Source organism: Panthera leo, chromosome C2 (genome assembly GCF_018350215.1).
Source record: "Panthera leo isolate Ple1 chromosome C2, P.leo_Ple1_pat1.1, whole genome shotgun sequence".
Classification (NCBI taxonomy): domain Eukaryota; kingdom Metazoa; phylum Chordata; class Mammalia; order Carnivora; family Felidae; genus Panthera; species Panthera leo.
The window spans coordinates 59,900,976-59,917,403 of NC_056687.1; the positions used below are offsets into that span (position 1 = coordinate 59,900,976).

Here is a 16,428-nt window from a genome sequence, read left to right on the forward strand (position 1 = left end):
CTGGATCCATGGAACTCCTGCCAGTACCCAGTATCCCTTGTGCAGTGTTCCAAACAAAGGATTCTTGGCTTTGCCCCAGTTTTACAAAAGCATAATCTGAGATGTTCAGCTTCAGTTGAATTCTTGGGGTCTTCCCACATCCTTGTTTGGGTTTTACCTCATTTAGGTGGCTTTCCTCATTATTTTGTTGTGTAGCTAAACATGTCCCCTAGTTTTTGGTAATAGAGTTTGTGTTTTTTATACTTCTTGTTCTCCTTGTTTGGTGATTACTTTTATGAGAAGGGAAAAGAGATATATTCACCTATTATTTTAAGACAAGAAGTCTACCTACTTCTTCTAAATGGCTGCACAGTATCCCTTCTGTATGGGTGTATCATAATCTATTTTACCAGCATCCTTCTGGTAGACACATAAATTATTGACAGGTTTTTTTTGTTTGTTTTTTGTTTTTGTTTTGGGTTTTGTTTTGTTTGTTTGTTTGTTTGTTGCTATCACAAACCTTCATTCACTAAAACATCCTTGTGTATGTTTTTTACAGTTTCTTTTCATGTTTTGTGCATGTGTTTCTTTGTACATTTTTGTAAGGTAAGTTTATAAAAGTAAAATTGCTAAGCATACAACTGTTAATGTGGATCTTAGATATTGATAGCTCTTCAAAAAGGATATGAGTGAACAAGAGTTCTGTTTCCCCACATCTTCACCAGTGCTATGTTTTGTAATGCTTCCTAATGATAATTATCAAACATACAGTGAACGCTGATGTACTCAGCACCTAGATTTTACAATTTACTATCCCTGCTTTATAGATACCTATTCAGTCTGCGCTCTCTCTCCCAAAAATAAAAAGACATTAAAAAAAAAAAAAGGCAGGGAGGCGCCTGGGTGGCTCAGTTGGTTGAGCATCCGACTTCAGCTCTGATCACGATCTCTTGGTTCACTTGTTTGAGCCCTGATTTATAAAAGCTCTTTGAAATTAGTCTTTTATCTGTCATGAGTTGGCCAGTGTTTTCCCAGTTTGTTCATTTTTTTATTTTGTCTGAGGTTTTTTTTTTTTTTTTTTTTTTTAACTAGTAGGCACTGAAAACTCTTTGAAGTTTACTTATATGTATCTGTTTCTTCCACCAAGTCTCCCTAATACATTATCACAGAGGCTTAAAGTGCAGCTATGTATGCTCATATAAGTGAGGATCTGATCCTATCATCAGATTGAAATATGTGATAACTATTGTTTTTTTAAGCGTTTTTAAATGTTTATTTGTTTATTTTTGAGAAAGTGCAAGCCGGGGAGAGGCAGAAAGAGAGGGAGAGAAAGGATCCCAAGCATGCTCCACGCAGTGCTCAGGGCTCTATCTCATAATGCCTGAGATCATAATCTGAGCCAAAATCAAGAGTTGGTCACTTAAGCAACTGAGTCACCCAGGCACCCCTTTTTTTAAAACTTAATAATGAGAAGCAATATTTTTTTTAAAGACTTTGTTCATGGAATCATTTTTTTAGAAGCCTCAGATATCGATTTCTTATTCTGAAAGTACAATATGATAAATAGTAAAGTGCTGAATTTTCGAGTACTATTTTGTTTTACTTATATAAGACTTTTTCTTTACTGGTAAAATAAAGGAATCAGGGCGTTAGATTTTGAGACTATTATAATTTAGTAAAGGCGTTTATACATATCATTTCATCCAATATATACAAGTAGGTAGAACAAGAGTTATTCCATTTTAACAGATTAAGAAATCACACTGGGAAATGAAGTTAGTTGTGGAGATTAATCAGAGAACAGGAGCTAGAACCCAGGACTTCTTCCTGTCTATTAGCTTCTTCTAAATGGTTTACTCTGAGTGATTTAACAGAACAGAACCTGGTATACACAGGAGAATGATCTGGATAATTAAGATATTACTTGTGTTAACATTTGTTGCATTTGAAAAATAAGCTAATTAGTTGATGGTTTTTGGTATATGTATATGTGATAGACAAAAGCTACAATGGGAATTAATTTCAGACTTAATTGTCTCAACAAAAAATAGAGAAAAAGTCTTTTCCTGGTTTTTAAAATGTACAATATTGGGATACCTGGATGGCTCAGTCAGTTAAGTTTCTGACTTTGGCTCAAATCACGATCTCACAGTTTGTGGGCTCAAGCCCTGCGTCAGGCTCAGAGCCTGGACACAGATTCTGTGTCTCCCTCTATCTGTCCCTCTCCCACTCATGCTCTGTCTCTCTCAAAAATAAATAAACATAAAAAAATTAAATACACAATATTAGAATAGGCTATGGCAACAAATAAACCCAAATTTGTCATTGCTCAGGATAACAGATGTTTTTTTAAGTGGTTAGGGGGACTCTTCTTCATTCTGTCATTCTGGGCTGGGACCCAGGCTGAAAAGTACTCTTCCGTTTTCAACTCCTGACTTTCAGGGCTGCTGGGAGTCCTGTCCATCTCAGTAAGCCAGAAAGAATAAAGAGCATGGAAGGATGTGTGGCATGCCTGATGATGGAACTCATTACTTCGACTTTCATTCTGTTAGCTAGAGGTCAGTTACCTGGTCATATCTAAATACAAAGGAAGCTAGGAAATATAATTTGGCTTTATGCACAAAAGAAGGGGGATTTTGATGAACAGCTAACAGTCTGCCTCATGTACTTATTGCTTTAAAGTTTTCTTAATGATGACAAAGTCAGGATTCTACATTATAGAATTATAACTTGTAATATTCTCCCCAATTTAGGAATTACGCTGTCAGAATATTTCCGTGACATGGGTTATCACGTCAGTATGATGGCTGACTCTACCTCTAGATGGGCGGAGGCCCTTAGAGAAATCTCTGGTCGCTTAGCTGAAATGCCTGCAGGTGAGTCTTTGTATTGCTTATTATATTAAAAGGCTGATAGGATTTTTAGGACTGGCTTAGAACCTCCCTTAAATTTCTTTTCACGGGGCTCCTGGGTGGCTCAGTTGGTTGAGCATCCACCTTCACTCAAGTCGTCATCTCATGGTTCCTGAGTTGGAGCCCTGCGTCGAGCTCTATGCTGACAGCATGGGACCTGGAGCCTGCTTCAGATTCTGTGTCTCACTCTTTGCCCTTCCCCCGTTCGCTCTCTGTCTCTCTCTTTCAAAAATAAACATTAAAATTTTTTTCTTTTTTTTTTTTTTTTTTTTTTAGTTAAAGAAAAAATTTTCTTTTTGCTTTTCAGATAGTGGATATCCTGCATACCTTGGTGCCCGTCTGGCCTCTTTCTATGAGCGAGCAGGCAGGGTGAAATGTCTTGGAAATCCTGAAAGAGAAGGAAGTGTCAGCATTGTAGGAGCGTAAGCACCTAAACTATTTACTCTTCAAAAGAAGAATAAAAAGTCATATATTTTAAAGAGAAAATACTCAGCTTCCTCCGAGGGTAGTGGTTCTTAACCACTGCAGGGTCACCCGAGGAGCTCTTTACAATGTACACGTTTAGGTTATCTCTGCACTGATTTTTTTATATTCAAGTCACAATATCTTACGAGTAACTTAGAAAATTATAGACATGTTTAAGTAAGATTGTATGGAAAAACAAAGTGAAGATCCATGATCACTACCTAAAGCCATACTTTGTTCTTAGAGTTTTTTCTTCCTTCCTGCTTCATGTATTCGATTAGAGTCACGAAACTGATTATGTCTCTCATATTTTGCACTTGAAGGCATTCAATAGTTACCATTCTTATTTGCAATTTAGTATTGATTTTTATTAATATTTGTATGTAGATTTTCTTTTCAAAGGTTAGTTCTAAAGTTATTTACATTAAAATTAACTTCTAAAAAACTTTTACTTTCATATACCAGCTGTGTTTTCTTAAGCTTTTCTAATGACTTTTTTTCTTTTAAATTTAGGGTTTCTCCACCTGGTGGTGATTTTTCTGATCCAGTTACATCCGCTACTCTTGGTATTGTTCAGGTATACCTTTTCCTAGCATAGTCAACTTCTGAGCTTTCCCCCCCTTACCCTAATGTTACCTAATCATCGTGAAGTATTAAATTTACTCATTAAAAAGTAGGCAGTAGGAAGGTTTGTTTTAGGAACATTCTTGTCACTGAGAGTTTTTATTCTGTCCATTCTTTCTTAGCTCTTTGCTGAAGATTTATGAAATTTAATTTTTGTAAGTGGAAAATATATCTGGAATAGCAAAGTTTTATTAGTGTTAGAATAATACTACCCTTTAAATGAGAGTAACCCTGGTTGTAGAAACAAATAGGCCTAAAAATGCATAATGACAAAAACCCAGTAGAAGTTTCTTTTTCCTCATAGTATGGTCTAAAGCAGATGATCCTATCAGAGGGCAGCTCTTTTCCATATACTAATAATTCACAGACCAGAGGTCCTTCCAGCTTGGGCTCCACCATCATCACCTAGACTGTTAACCATCTGCATCTTGCTGCCACAAGGGGAAACTGTGGAGAAGGCACACCCACTGTGTGAACTTTGGGCTCCAGTGCAATCCCCCACTCATTCTGTTAGCCACACCCAGATGAAAGCAAAGCTGGAAAGTGTAGTTTCTGCCTACGCAGCTGCCTCCCAGTGACAAGGCATGAATAGTAGTGGATAGCTAGCCAACTTGGCCATTAAGAGAAGCCTAAGTGAAAGATGTATACAAATCAGGACTATAGTAAAGAAAATAAATGTTGATATATTCATAAGTATTATTCATGTGAGAAAAAGAATATTTGCTTACATTTCTGTCAGTGTCTGATAAAAAGAAATGTCAGGCTAAATGTACAGCTCTCAAGGTGTTTAACCTTTGCTAACATTTTGAGTTTAAATTGCCGGGAAAGGAGGAGTAAAGTTAAGAAGGTATAAAATATAGGGGGTTTCTGGGCGGCTTAGTTAAGCATCCAACTTTGGCTCAGGTCATGATCTCACACCTTTTTTGTGTGTTTGAGCGTTGCATCAGGCTCTGTGCTGGCAGCTCAGAGCCTGGAGCTGCTTCAGGTTCTGTGTCTTCCTCTCTGTCTCTGCCCCACCCCGGCTCTAACTCTGTGTCTCTCAAAAGTACATAAACATTAAAAAACAAAACAAAATGGGGTGCCTGGGTGGCTCAGTTGGTTAAGCAGCCTACTTCGGCTCAGGTCACGATCTCACGGTTGGTGAATTTGAGCCCCATATCAGGCTCTGTGCTGACAGCTCAGCACCTGGAGCTGCTTCAGATTCTGTCTCCCTGTCTCTCTCTGCCCCTCCCCCACTCGGGCAGTCTCTTTCTCTCTCAAAAATAAATAAACATCAAAAAATTGTAAAAAAAAAAGTAGTAGAAAACTTTAAAAAATGACTAAAAGATACATGAACATTTGGCCTTTGAAAAATGATTGGTAGACTTATTGAGTTGACCCTTCATGATAGGGAATCCAAGTTAATCAGAATGTTTCCAGGTTTTTAATCAAAGGGAAGAATCTGTTCTTTCTCTATAGACATTTTCTGGTTCCTCTGTTTATATTGTACCATAATAAATCTTCAAAGGAGTCAATTTTTTTTTTACTATCAGATTTGCCATACTATTGAGGAATTTCAGATACAATTTGAATTTGACTATAATTCTCCTGAAACTAAAAGAAATATATTTTTTAATTCTAAGTTTTATTCTATTTCAGTTACACATGGTATATACTAAAAAGATAATTTGACCAAAAAATTACAAAATTGCATATTTAGAACAAACAAATATACTTCAAGGCTTTATTTATTTACTTATTTAAGAAAAATCATTGAATTTGTTTTTGGTTTTTTTTTTTACATCAGGTGTTTTGGGGCTTAGATAAGAAACTAGCTCAACGTAAGCATTTCCCCTCTGTCAACTGGCTAATCAGCTATAGCAAGTACATGCGTGCGTTGGACGAGTACTATGACAAACACTTCACAGAATTTGTTCCTCTGAGGACCAAAGCTAAGGAGATTCTGCAGGAAGAAGAAGACCTGGCAGAAATTGTACAACTTGTCGGAAAGGTAAGTGGTTAAGCCCCATGGAGAACAGATCCAGGAGTTATACTGGTGTGTTTTAAGGACAGAGAGAACCTTGGATTCTTGCCTAGCAAAATGAGTCCTTATTAAATGTTTTTTAAAATAATGGAATTTTAGCTTAGCCTTTATCCAGTAGATATTTGAGGGTCCTATTTATGTTATGGAAGGTAGAAAGATGATTATTGTTTTGATTATCTACTATTGAATAACAAACCACTCCAATACTTTTGAGTGTTTGAACAGTGTTTTACTGCTCGTAGTTTCGGGGCTGATTGACTGTTGGACTTTCTTGCTTGGGTCCCTCATACAGTTGCAGTCATATGGTGGCTGAGGCTGGAGCCATCTGAAAGTTTCTTCCCTCGCAGGTTTAGTGCCTGGGCTGGGATGGCTAGAATGGCTATGGGTTAGCTGGACATTTCTCCGTCCATGTAGTGTCTCCACATGGCAGTTTAGGGCTGTCAGACAGAGTATATAAAAAGAAAAAAAGTGGAAACCAACAGCCTCGTAAGCTGGGGCCCCCAAACTAGTATATCTATCACTTCTGTTTTATGTTCTGGTCAAAGCAGGCACAGAGCTTTCCTAGGTTAAAGAAGAGGGGCTTGCACTTCAAAATGGTCAACCAGAAGGAGAAACTAAATTGTTAGAGCCTTTATATTCTTTTTGACCTCTATAGTGCTTTGCATGGTCCTGGTTATATTGTAGATGAGAAAGAAACACTGGATTTACTTTTATTTCTTGAAATAGAACATACCCATCACCAACCAAATTAGAAGTGCCGTGCTTTGGATCAATTTTATTTTTGCAGGAGCACCAAGGCTAGGAATCAGAAGGATTGGATGCTAGTTTTTTGTTTTTTTTTTATAATAGCTGTGTGACCTTAAACACGTGACTTGTATTCTTGTGTCTGTGTCTTGATGTTTCAAAGGAGGATGGTATAATTAAATTTAGCCAGATTAAATTCCAGAGTTGAATGACTTCTCAGATGGTATGCAGTGCTAGTCAGGATGTCTGTTTCTCTATCTGGCTCTGTTCTTTTTATTATATGTTATAAAGTCACCTCCTAATTTCTTTTCCACAACCGATAGTATTATTAGCTAACTAACACATATTAAATACTCATTTTTTATAAATGAGTACTATGGCCCTGGTTAAGAGGAAGTAGAAACAGAAGACCTCCAGAACCAAAGACAATATAAGAAAAGAAAATCACAGGGGCATTTTGTTTGTGAATATAGATATCAAATTCCTAAATTAAATATTACTGTTTACTAGATTCTGTAAGGTATTAAAAGAATAAAATAACACAAGTAAAGTTTATCTCAGGAATGCAAATATGATTCAACACAAAATCTGTTATTGTAACTCACCAATGTAATTAATGTAATGAAAAAGGGATATCTCAACCAATGCGGAAAAAGCATTTGAAGTTCATTACTTATTTATAGTTTTTAAAAATCTCTTAGTAAGCAAGGAATAGAGGGGAATTTCCTTAATTTGTTAAAGGTAATAGACTAAAACCCAGGGTAAATATTTTACTTAAAGGAAAAATTTCTGATGCATTCTGTTTAAATATCAGGATTAAAACAAGAATACTTACTATCACTGCTAATGCTCAAATACCAGAAGACCTAATCAATGATGTAAGAAAAGAGAAAACTTGTAAAGAAAGAAATTAAAATATCATTATATAATAAGAAAAATAACAATTAATAGAGAAACGATTAGAACTAATAGAAGTTTGGTGAGGGTTTCAAGATAAACAAAAAATCAAGAAAATGTTTCTGTATTAGCAATAGCAGTTAGAAAATAAAACTAAAAATAAGGTGTCGACAATAGTAACAAAAATGAGAATGTAGGAACTAATCAAAAATAACATTATTCTGTGGAAAACATTTTAAAACTAATAAATGAAACAAAATCTGAAGACATAGACAGTCCAAGTTCTTAGATAGACTTATTAGGTAGATACCACTTTAATCTATAAATTTGATGTGATGCCAGTCAAATTCCTGGTTACATCTTCTGTACAAATTAGTAACCATTCAAAAATTCATTTGCTATCACAAATACTATTCTTTAAAAAAGAATAATAAAAAGGGAGATTTTACTCTATTGGATATGTCACAAAAATACAAATATTGTTTGATTTCGTCTAAAGCAGTCACATTCATAGAAACAGAAAGTAGAATGGTGGTTACCAGGGTCTGAGAGAGGGGGAGAAGGAGAGTTGCTATTTAATGGATGTAGAGTTTCAGATTTGCAAGATGACCAGTTATGGTTATCTGTTTCACAACAATGTGAATATACTTAACATTACTGAACTACACTTAAAACTGGTTAAGATGGAAATTTTTATCTTAAATGGTTTTTACCACAATAAAAAAAAATTAACAAGCAGTTATAAAGTGAATTTATTAATGATAGGTGATTGTGTATTGATTATACAGTTTTTGTTTGCTTAATTGCTTATAATCACTGATCCCACATTATGGAAGTAAATTTTTAAAAATATATTTTTTCCTCTTTTAGGCTTCTCTAGCAGAAACAGATAAAATCACTCTGGAAGTAGCAAAACTTATCAAAGATGATTTCTTACAACAAAATGGGTATACTCCTTATGACAGGTAACCTATCCTGATTATTTTCTTTTTTTATTTGAGGATTTTCTGTTGGATTTTGAAGAAAGAGCTGCCTTCACATTAGAATTCTTTTTTTTTTTTTCTTCTTCAAATGCAGACGCAACTCTGACTCAATTTATGTTCTTTGGATTGTTATAACAAACATCTAACGATCAAATATGTCCCCTTGTCTTGATTTTGCTTATTTGTGCAGTTATGACAGTATTTTCACTCATTGCCCAGCCATCTTTAAGTAGATTAGATTATGGCATAGTGTGCAGAATGAGGGGATCATTGCCTCCTTCAGAAGCTTTTCTCAATGCCTCTTACAACTGCCCATGCCTCTTCTACTCTTTTCCTAAATAAGTATGTCCTACTTTCGTGCTTCATTTCCCAGTAGACTTAGTCTCTTTCTTTCTGCCAGTCTCTGTTAGATGTCCCATTTGTCTCTGCATCTACTGTGGCTTATTTAAAGTCTCCATTTCTTTTAATTTTTTTTTAATTTTTTAATGTTTGTTTATTTTTGAGAGAGAGAGAGAGAGAGAGACAGAGTGTGAGCAGAAAGAGAGGGAGACACAGAATCCGAAGCAGGCTCCAGGCTCTGAGCTGTCAGCACAGAGCCCGACACGGGTCTCATACGAACTGTGAGATGATGACCTGAGCCAAAGTCAGACTCTTAACCGACTGAGCCACCCAGGTGCCCAAGTCCCCATTTCTTTTAAACTTTGATATATTGAGCCCTTTCATCATAGGCTAGCTTTTCTCCCTCAGATCATAGTTGGACTGAAGAAGGAACTGAACAAATAGGAGGATTATGAGAATGTAGGAGAAGCAGAAAATATGATAACATAAATCTCAAAAATCTGTATCAGGAAGTTAAGTTCTGGCCACCCATACAAAAATAACTCAACCAGGGGAAAATTCTTTGGAAAGCATAATACAGAATGTTCATGAAATTGTGCATACAAGTGTGTTTAAATGTGTCAGGAAGTTGATAAGAATGCATGTGATCCAAGTTGAGTATTAATGTGTGTGTCCTCATTATTAAAAGGTATGGGTAAGTGAAAATGAACACATTAATGGGGGAAGGGGCTACTGTTCATTTTAGGAAATTACAGTTTTCTGTTTTCCTATTATTCATTAAACCTTCACCCCACTATCACAAGGGAGTCTTTGCAACTCAGTTATTTTACCATTTGGGTTACTCCTTTAACTGCACTGTACGAAAACAGACCCTCAGAGATTAGATTATAGCAGTACTCAGTCATTAGATTATAGCAGTACTGTTTAATTGTCCTTCCTCTTTAGTTATTTTCTTTTTTTTTTTTTTTTAATTTTTTTTTAACATTCATTTATTATTGAGAGACAGAGAGAGACAGAGCATGAGCATGGGAGGGGCAGAGAAAGGAGACACAGAATCTGAAGCAGGTTCCAGGCTCCAAGCTGCCAGCACAGAGCCCGACACGGGGCTTAAACTCACAAACCGCGAGATCATGACCTGAGCTGAAGTCGGACACTCAACCGACTGAGCCACCCAGGCGCCCCATCTTTAGTTATTTTAATAGATAAAAAAAGAACATCACCTTAAGATAAATAAATGAATATATATCTCCATCTATGCATTCACTCCATATCCCATCTCTACCCAAAAACTCTGGATACATAGTTGTTAGTGTTTACCACTTTTTTTTTCGTTCCTTATTATCTGATAAATGTAAGTAGTCTGCATATTTAAATAAAGAAGCTAATGCTCTGGTATTTTGTAGATGAAATATGAGCCTGCTTTGGATTTTATTTTGTTAATTATTTTGACTTTCATTTTTACCCTAGGTTCTGCCCATTCTACAAGACAGTAGGGATGCTGTCCAACATGATTGCGTTTTATGATATGGCCCGTAGAGCTGTTGAAACCACTGCACAGAGTGACAATAAAATCACATGGTCCATTATCCGTGAGCACATGGGGGAGATCCTCTATAAACTTTCCTCCATGAAATTCAAGGTATATTTTGTTTCTACTTAACTTTTTTAGTAGGAAATGTTTCTTTTGAATTATTTAACTATTTACAAACAATCTATTTCTCCACAGACCTGATGTGTGAAACTTGGGTTTATCATTTTCATACATGCTCAGGACCAGAACAGACCTTAAAGTTATGTTCAAATAAGAATTCTAGTGATAAAAGTTATAGTATGTCATGTCTAAAATAAATGCTGACACGTTTTCCCTTTTGTCTTAACTGCCGGGCAATTTAGAGCTAAAATCATAGCTGGGCAGCAATTACTTAACCTCAAGTACCTATTACCAATTTACCCCCATGCTCACCTGAAATGACTTCTGCTGTTTACTTCTAAGTATCCTGTTACGCATCATTTCTAACTTTGAGGTGAATTCTTTTTTTTTTTTAATTACTCTAGCCATAAATAGATAATTAAATGAGATTACCAGTAGAAATCCAAATGTGTATGATTGTTTTTAAAATATTTGATCAGTTGGGTTGTATTTAATTATTTCTAAATTAAGACATCCAAGTATATTTACTAATCACCTTTAGAGAAATTGAGAACGATTCTGTGAGAGTGTGTTATATATATAGTGTTTGTTTACACTATAGGTTGAAAGTAAATCTGTAAAAATAGTCACTGTAACAAGAATTTTAAAATATTCACACTCTATGAGTCCTGTCGCTTCAATTCAAAACATATGACCCAATAACCAGATTTCTTTTTAAATGAAGTACAGTTGACATACAATAATCAGAAAAAAACATTTTTTTAAACAATTTTTTTAATGTTTGTTTATTTTGGGGAGAACAAAAGCAGGGGAGGGCACAGAGAGGGGACAGAGGATCTGAAGCAGGCTCCACACCGACAGCAGTGAGCCTGATGTGGGGCTCAAACTCATAAACCACGAGATCATGACCTAAGTAAGCCAAGTCAGACATTCAACTGACTGAGCCATCCAGGTGCCTTCCAAAAGAGGGGAGCACACAAGCCGGGGAGGGGCAGAGAAAGAGGGAGAAGGAGAATCCCAACCAGGCTCCTCACTGATAGCACAGAGCCCAACAGAGCTCTGTCTCACAAACTATGAGATCATGACCTGAGCCAAAATCAAAAGCCAGACACTTAACTGACTGAGCCACCCAGGTGCACCTAATCAGAGACTTTTGATATGAATGTATGTAAAAGGTTTTTTTTTTTAATGTTCATTTATTTTAGAGACCGAGCAGAAGCGGGGGAGGGGAAGAGAGAACTGGAGACAGAATCTGAAGCAGGCTGCAGGCTCTGAGCTGTCAGTACAGAGCCCAACGCAGGGCTCGAACCCACGAACCATGAGATCATGACCTGAGCCGAAGTCGGACACTTAACCGACTGAGCCACCCAGGCACCCCAAAGATTGTTTATTAAACTTCTTAAATGTCATTCAAGGGTAAACAGGATCAACAGTACATTATAGTGTGTACATTATAGCAAGAGTATTATGAAGACATCAATATCATTTTTTCAAAGAATATCCAAAGATCTGAGCAAATGTTTATGGTATAATGAGTGAAAAAAATCAGGTTGCAAAAAAATTCCATATGCAATTTGATCCAAATTTTATTTTTAAAGATTAAACATTCATATGGATAAAGAAAATGTGATACACAGACACATTCACACATGTACAGTGGAATGTTAACCATAAAAAGGTGAAATCTTGCCAATTGTAACCTGGATGGATTGAGACAGTATAATGCTAAGTGAAGTAAGTCATTTAGAGGAAGGCAAATACCATATGATTTCACTCATATGTGGAATTTAAGAAACACAGCAAACAAACAAAGGAAAAAAGAGGCAAACCAAAAAACAGACTCCTGTGGAGAATAGGCTGGTGGTTGTCAGAGGAGAGATGGGTTGGGGGAATGGGTGAAAGGAAGGTGAAGAGAATTAAGAACACACTGCTACTATGATAAGCACTGAGTAATGTATAGAAGTGTTGAATCACTATAATTGTATATTTAAAACTTATATAACACTGTATATTAGTTATACTTTAAATAAATAAATGAGATTATACATTCATAGGAAGAGGATAAAAAATATATGTGATAAGGGGCACCTGGGTGGCTCAGTTTGTTGAGCGGCTGACTCTTCGTCTTGGCTCAGGTTATGATCTCACAGTTCGTGGGTTCAATCCCCACGTCAGGCTCCACGCTGACAACATGGAGCCTGCTTGGGATTATACCTCTCTCTCTGCCCTTCCCCTGCTTGCTCATGCTCTCTCTGTCTCTCCCAAAATAAATAGGTGAACTTTAAAAAAAAATGTGTGTATGTATATATATATATATATATATATATATATATAAATATATATATATATATATGCAAGGATAAATAATATAGTGATGATTTCTGATCATGTGATTCAAGGTGATATCTTTTTTTCTATTTACATGGACATTGTATCAAATTAATACCTCCATAATTTTTTATGTCATTAAATATTCTTCTGTAACATTATTTTGTGGCTGGAGAATAATATTTGCCTATTGTTAGGTATATAGGAAATTTCCAGTTGTTGGTATGGACAGCTTTGTTTATGTAGTTGGTTTTGTGTATTTTCCTGTTATAGCTTCCCAGAAGTGAAATGATTGAGTCAGGGCTTAAATATTTTAAGGCCTCTTTTATACATACTGCTCAATTAAGTTGTTTTCCATAAGGATTTAAAATACACATTTTAAGATTATTTTAGAAATTTTACTTCCTTTGTTCCAATGTGATACTATGAGACCTTGAACAGTAAATTATGTTTTGACTAAATTAATTCCAACTATCTTGTACATGCTAGAGAATGAATGTAATGTGTGATACTGCATAATTTTCCCATATTTTGCATATTGTTGAGGATAAATCGTCTATTGGTCGTTGAATACAGTTAGCAGGCAAAATACAAAATTAAAATTTTGTCTTCTTTCTGTTAGGTTGGAGTATTACTCCATTTATACATTTCTCTTCTTATAGGAAAATAAGGATAATTTTGACCCCTGCCTGTGTTTTAGCAGTGTACCTCACTTAACCTAATACTCAAAATATATTAAACATACGTAACTTACTACTTGTTCTGAAAATTCTTTTCCAAAGGTAAATTGAATTCTGTAATGTCTTTTTTCAGGATCCGGTAAAAGACGGTGAAGCAAAGATCAAGGCTGACTACGCACAACTTCTTGAAGACATGCAGAACGCATTCCGTAGCCTCGAAGATTAGAACTGTGATTTCTTTCCTTCTTTTCCTCAGCAGTCTCTCCTCTGTGTATAGTTTCCTAAATTTCTCATCTCCAAACCCTTTGCTTCTTTGTTGTGCAGCTTTGAGACTAGTGCCTATGTGTGTTATCGCTTGTTCCCCTGTTTATCTGGTGGGTCTTCTATGAAACAAACATTCCTTTGTTCCAGTGTTTGAAGGGCCTCCCTGATCCTTTCTCCGAATGGTGAATGTAGTAAATATGATATATAATGGCTACACTACTGTAAACTCATATGTAGGGTGACATGCCTCCTTGTCCTAGGTTTGCCCTTGCCTCATCACCATTAAATTGTAAATGGGACTATTGCATGTACTCTCTTTGCAATAGATCTGGAGCGGAAGGCCAGATTTCTACACGTTTTGACAGGTACTCTGTGAAATGACTCAATATCTATGTGGTAAGGTTATTTGCAGCTTAGCATTTTGCTAAGTAGCTGCTTTGCAGGATATAATTGCTTTTTTAAAACCATGAATGATTAATGTTCCAATTATGCATTGCCTCCCCCAGTATAAATCAGGAATGTTTATAGGAAACTGTTGGGAACTCTACTGTTTTTAAAACAGGCATTTGTGGGACTCAGCACAGTATATGAATCAGTACCCTCTAAAAAAGTGGAAAAGGAGCCAGGTGGTCAAACTTAAACATCATCTTGTTAAAGCATATTTTATTTCAGTATGAAAAATGCAGTATCAAGGACTACCCTACTACATTACTAGGAAAGTCTTTTTAAAATCACATTTAAAACAATCACGGGGAACTTGATCCACTTCGTGCCCTTTTTCTTTTCCTCAAACATCTTAGAAGCCGAAGCTTCTAAGAATCATGTGGCAGTGTGATGGGCAGTAAAATGCCACAGAGAAGATATTCAGTAGTGGTTAAGGCTGTTTGCACCATTAAGGACCAGCTGGACTGTAGTGATTCTTGGGGCCAGAGTGGCATTACATTTTTGCAAGATAATGATGTGTGTCATGTGTTTGCATGTTTGTTTGCTCAGTGAACTTTTGAACAACCAGTTTGCCAGCTTACTGGCTCAAAAGACTTTTCAGAATATCTGTAACAATAGCATAGCAGTTTTCATCCGGTTTAATAAGGATGAAATTAATTCTTTTATCTGCTAATAACAGAATCTGGGTCATGTGAAAAAAAGATAATTTCATCCTGTCTTTTAAGTATATGTTTTAAAGTAATAATTTCTGTCTTTGTGTAAGGCACACTGCAGAACAGCTCTGAGAGCAACAGTTTCTCATTAATTCTTTCTGACCAATAGTGCTGGCACCATTGCTTCCTCTTTAGGAAGAGGAAAGGGCATGTGAACATGCCTAACAACCTCAAATACCCAAATGTAATAGCATAAATAAAGTATTTATTTTATGCCTCAGTATATTATTATTTAAATTTTTAGGTCATGTATTTCTTTTGGTCCGTCAAGGAAAGTAGAGAATTCAGCAGTGGTTTGTTTCAGTCTTGCAAACTGCATGTTTTTACAGTGGCTTGCTGTTCAGGATAGATATTCTTCCATATGTAGGTTTGTTTTTTTTTTAACTTTTCCAAATATTGGAAAATATAAAAATTATGCAATGATTCGTTGAGATGTGGACTTAATGGTGCTGCTTAATCAGTTTGCTTCCAATGTGGCCTCCCACCCAGAGGCCCGAAGACCAGTGGAATTGAAAAGGATTTCAAAAATGTTCTATTCCTACCTTAAATCTACCAGCAAACCAGGATTATGATAGTAATGAGTGATATGATGAAGAGAGTTTGACCAAGTTTGTTTTTTGTCATTCTGAGTTTGCAATGTAATTCTTACTCCCTTTGAAGAATGCCGATATATGGGTGTGAAGATGCTAGAGACAGAAGATGCTCTGATACTCATTGTAAGTGTCCCTTCATCTGTATGTTGTAGAACTTCAAATTGGTCACTGATCATATTTCTTTAGTAAGAATGTGTTAAAATTACAACAATCTTTTAAAAAGATGATGCAGTTCTATATTTATTGTGCTATGCCTGGTCCTAAGTGGAGCCAGTTAAACAAGTTTCATATGTATTTTTCCAGTGTTAAATCTCACACATTGTACCCTTTGGAAATTTCCTTCCATCCTGAAGAACGAATAGAAGAGGCCATATATATTGCCTCCTTATCCTTGAGATTTCACTATCTTTATGTTAAAAGTTGTGTATAATTGTTAAAATCTATGAAAGAATAAAAAGTGGATTTAAATTAACATTTTTTCGTGTGTGTGTGCATGTGGCAGGATCTGCTAAAAAACATACCACCTTGTATTTTTTTTTTATTGTTCTCAGTGTGAACTTTTAAATTTTTTGTTTCTCCCTTTCTTTATAGATTGTTCCTTAAGATCATGAGATTGAGTTGGGACTCTCACTATAGACTATATAAAGCTCACTATAAAAAGCCCTATAATCATAACCTGTATGATTTGGAAATGTAGTACACAGAATCGCATGCCATTCTGAATATTACTTTAAGTTGAAAAAGTGAATCGTTTCTAAAAATGCACTTACAAATTAAAGGAGATCAATT

General features: G+C 35.8%; 1 protein-coding gene across 6 annotated transcripts in view; it reads left to right on the top strand.

Annotated features, from left to right (window-relative positions):
* ATP6V1A (ATPase H+ transporting V1 subunit A) overlaps positions 1–16,111 on the top strand; it is a 61,771-nt gene extending 45,660 nt beyond the window's left edge. For all 6 annotated transcript variants that reach the window (XM_042903577.1, XM_042903579.1, XM_042903578.1 and 3 more), the window contains 7 exons: positions 2,733–2,855; positions 3,199–3,313; positions 3,870–3,933; positions 5,767–5,970; positions 8,515–8,609; positions 10,434–10,605; positions 13,759–16,111. In XM_042903577.1, coding sequence (XP_042759511.1) covers positions 2,733–2,855; positions 3,199–3,313; positions 3,870–3,933; positions 5,767–5,970; positions 8,515–8,609; positions 10,434–10,605; positions 13,759–13,851 — 866 coding nt within the window. In that variant the 3' untranslated portion in view covers positions 13,852–16,111. The remainder of the gene's footprint in view (positions 1–2,732; positions 2,856–3,198; positions 3,314–3,869; positions 3,934–5,766; positions 5,971–8,514; positions 8,610–10,433; positions 10,606–13,758) is intronic.
* Positions 16,112–16,428: the final 317 nt, after the last annotated feature.